Source organism: Montipora capricornis, chromosome 8 (genome assembly GCF_036669925.1).
Source record: "Montipora capricornis isolate CH-2021 chromosome 8, ASM3666992v2, whole genome shotgun sequence".
In the NCBI taxonomy this organism is placed as follows: Eukaryota; Metazoa; Cnidaria; class Anthozoa; order Scleractinia; family Acroporidae; genus Montipora; species Montipora capricornis.
This window is the reverse complement of record NC_090890.1, coordinates 9684552-9687051: the sequence shown is the minus strand read 5'-3', so window position 1 is coordinate 9687051 and position 2500 is coordinate 9684552. Positions and strand designations below refer to the sequence as shown.

Genomic DNA, 2500 nt, shown 5'->3' with positions numbered 1-2500 from the left:
AAGTGAATGTAGGGATAAAATGGTCCTAACAGCAGGTTGTCTGCGTTGTAAACTGAACAAAAAGGGTTCCCGGCGTTCGTTCGTTCTTATATTTCATTGATTGATCAAACACATCAGAGGAATCACAATTAGTGTACGGCAAAGCTAACCAGGTGATCTGGTGACGTAATTCGGAGGACTGGGGAGAAAAATTTTAACGCCGTATCCCACAACCGCGCGCGGCCTTATTTTCAAATTTAACATGGCAGAGGCGAGGTTAGATCTTGTCGGGTCTACTTGAATGTTCATTTAGTAACAGGAAATGTGGTAGACACGGAATGATCTGTTGAGTTTTTGCAATGGCAATACTGCAGGGAGTTTGGAAACAACACCTAAGGCTGCGCGCATTTGTGGGATACGGCGTTAAAATTTTCCCTTATGTAAAGTAGAACTCATTTTCATCGGACCTTAAGAATTGTGAATAATTGCCAACTTTAAGAGTTTTTTTTTGCCCATATCTGTTTTGTGGCACTCATACGTAGGGGGCTGTAACGTTTTATTTCAGAACTTTAATGGGCGCCATAAAACTGAATTTGGGTGGAGCACCTGAAGGACCTGCAGGAACAGGGAAAACAGAGACAAGCAAAGATTTGGCCAAAGCTGTCGCTAAACAGGTTTAGAGTCTTAATTGTTCTTGGGATTGTTTACAAATAATCTAGATGGGTGAAACCGATAAGAGAACAGACTTATAAGAACTGAGAGCATCTTTCACTTGAATGTAAATTGAAATAAGAGGATTTTTTTTTTCACAGATTGAATTAGCTTAGATTGTTGCTTGGCGTATTTTTTGTGTTCTGTGAATTAAAAAAAAATGTTTTTTCTCATTAAAATCAACGTATCCCGGGATCAGCTTTCATTTCATTTTTCTCTGACGCCATTTTAGTGCGTGGTATTCAATTGTTCTGATGGACTGGACTACAAAGCAATGGGAAAGTTCTTCAAAGGATTAGCTCAGGCAGGGGCTTGGGCCTGTTTTGACGAGTTCAACAGAATTGAGCTGGAGGTCAGTAACTTAGTCTTCAGTTCTCGATTTTGTTATTCTTCCTGATATTTAAACGAGAAAGCTAGAAGCCTTTCAGCTTGCATGAATATCTAAATTAACGTGAGCCATTCATTGTGAAGATTTTACTAATGATGCGTCAGTGGGTCATCTTGTGTAAACGTATCGTAATAACAATCCTTATTATATGGCAAGCAATTCTCGGGCTAAATGGAGAATTCTGATTGGCTGGTTTTCCGTCTGGATTTTACAGTTCGGACCATTACCTTGGAAAGAGTCCGTTTCCGTATCTTTTCCCTCTCCCGAAAAATTAAAGTTGAGCAAAACACAAAAGCTTTAAAAAAGAGGAATTTTATTTTTTTTTCACCACGACAGTACAATTATAACGACGCCATATAATAAACAACTTACCAACCTCACTTGCTTGGGGCCGAACGGACGTTTTTTTACGGACCGACCGCAGCGTGATCCGTACTGCCACGACCTCGGGCCAATATTCCCTATTACGGGTCTCGCGCTCGGTTAGCAAGAGGTTAGCATTCATGGAATTACAAACGTTTATTTTGTTATAAGAACTTGAACTTGTCACAGTTATTCAATATGGCCATGCCTGGGAAATTTGGAAACAAAAGTAAGCAGTTTTAAAAGTCATTCATTTCAGATACAAGCGCTTTTTTTGGAAAAAAATTCAAACTATATGTTTTAGTAAACATAATTTGCGTTGGGTTTAGGTTACCTTTTTGTTGTAGTTGAAATTTCCTTCAATTCTGTTGTCTTAAATACGTTGTTAATACCTAGACTTTACGGGACGTGACGTTTGTCTTGACAGGTGTTGTCTGTAGTAGCACAGCAGATTCACACCATTCAGAAGGCCATTGCCGACCGAAAGGAAAAGTTTATTTTTGAAGGAACCGATCTTGTTCTCAATCCGACTTGCACAATGTTTATTACCATGAACCCTGGATATGCTGGGCGACAGGAATTGCCAGATAACCTCAAGGTAACGGAATTATATACATCTCATTGGACTGTTTCACATATATTATTTTATTATATAAACACCAATGAAATACCAAGTGAGTTTCCGCGCGAAAACATGATATCTTCACACGTGAAAATAACATGTTATTTTCACACGTGAAAAGATCTCTGTTGCTATGGTTACATATGAAAACCGCCCCTTTCGATGCCTTTCGTGAAATGATTTAGTATTTCATTGGTGTTTATATAATAAATAGAATATTACATGGCCGCTTGGAGATACGAAATTTCTCTTCGAGTGTTGAAAAATATTTAACGAGTGAGCGCAGCGAACGAGTGAAATATTTTTCACATTGTGACAATGTCCAAATAGGGTCATAGCGCGCTCAATATTCGTCGTGCGTACTCAACAGATATCCTGCGATATGCGTAATTTTCCCGAGCCACTGTCACCTAAAATCTTTCATTGTCTTCCTTTAG

General features: G+C 38.9%; 1 protein-coding gene across 1 annotated transcript in view; it reads left to right on the top strand.

The window, feature by feature from the left end:
* The window catches only part of LOC138059602 (dynein axonemal heavy chain 3-like), an 87563-nt gene that overhangs the window by 28996 nt on the left and 56067 nt on the right, over nucleotides 1-2500 (top strand). The window contains exons 33-35 of the mRNA XM_068905230.1: nucleotides 545-653; nucleotides 923-1042; nucleotides 1869-2039. Coding sequence (XP_068761331.1) covers nucleotides 545-653; nucleotides 923-1042; nucleotides 1869-2039 — 400 coding nt within the window. The remainder of the gene's footprint in view (nucleotides 1-544; nucleotides 654-922; nucleotides 1043-1868; nucleotides 2040-2500) is intronic.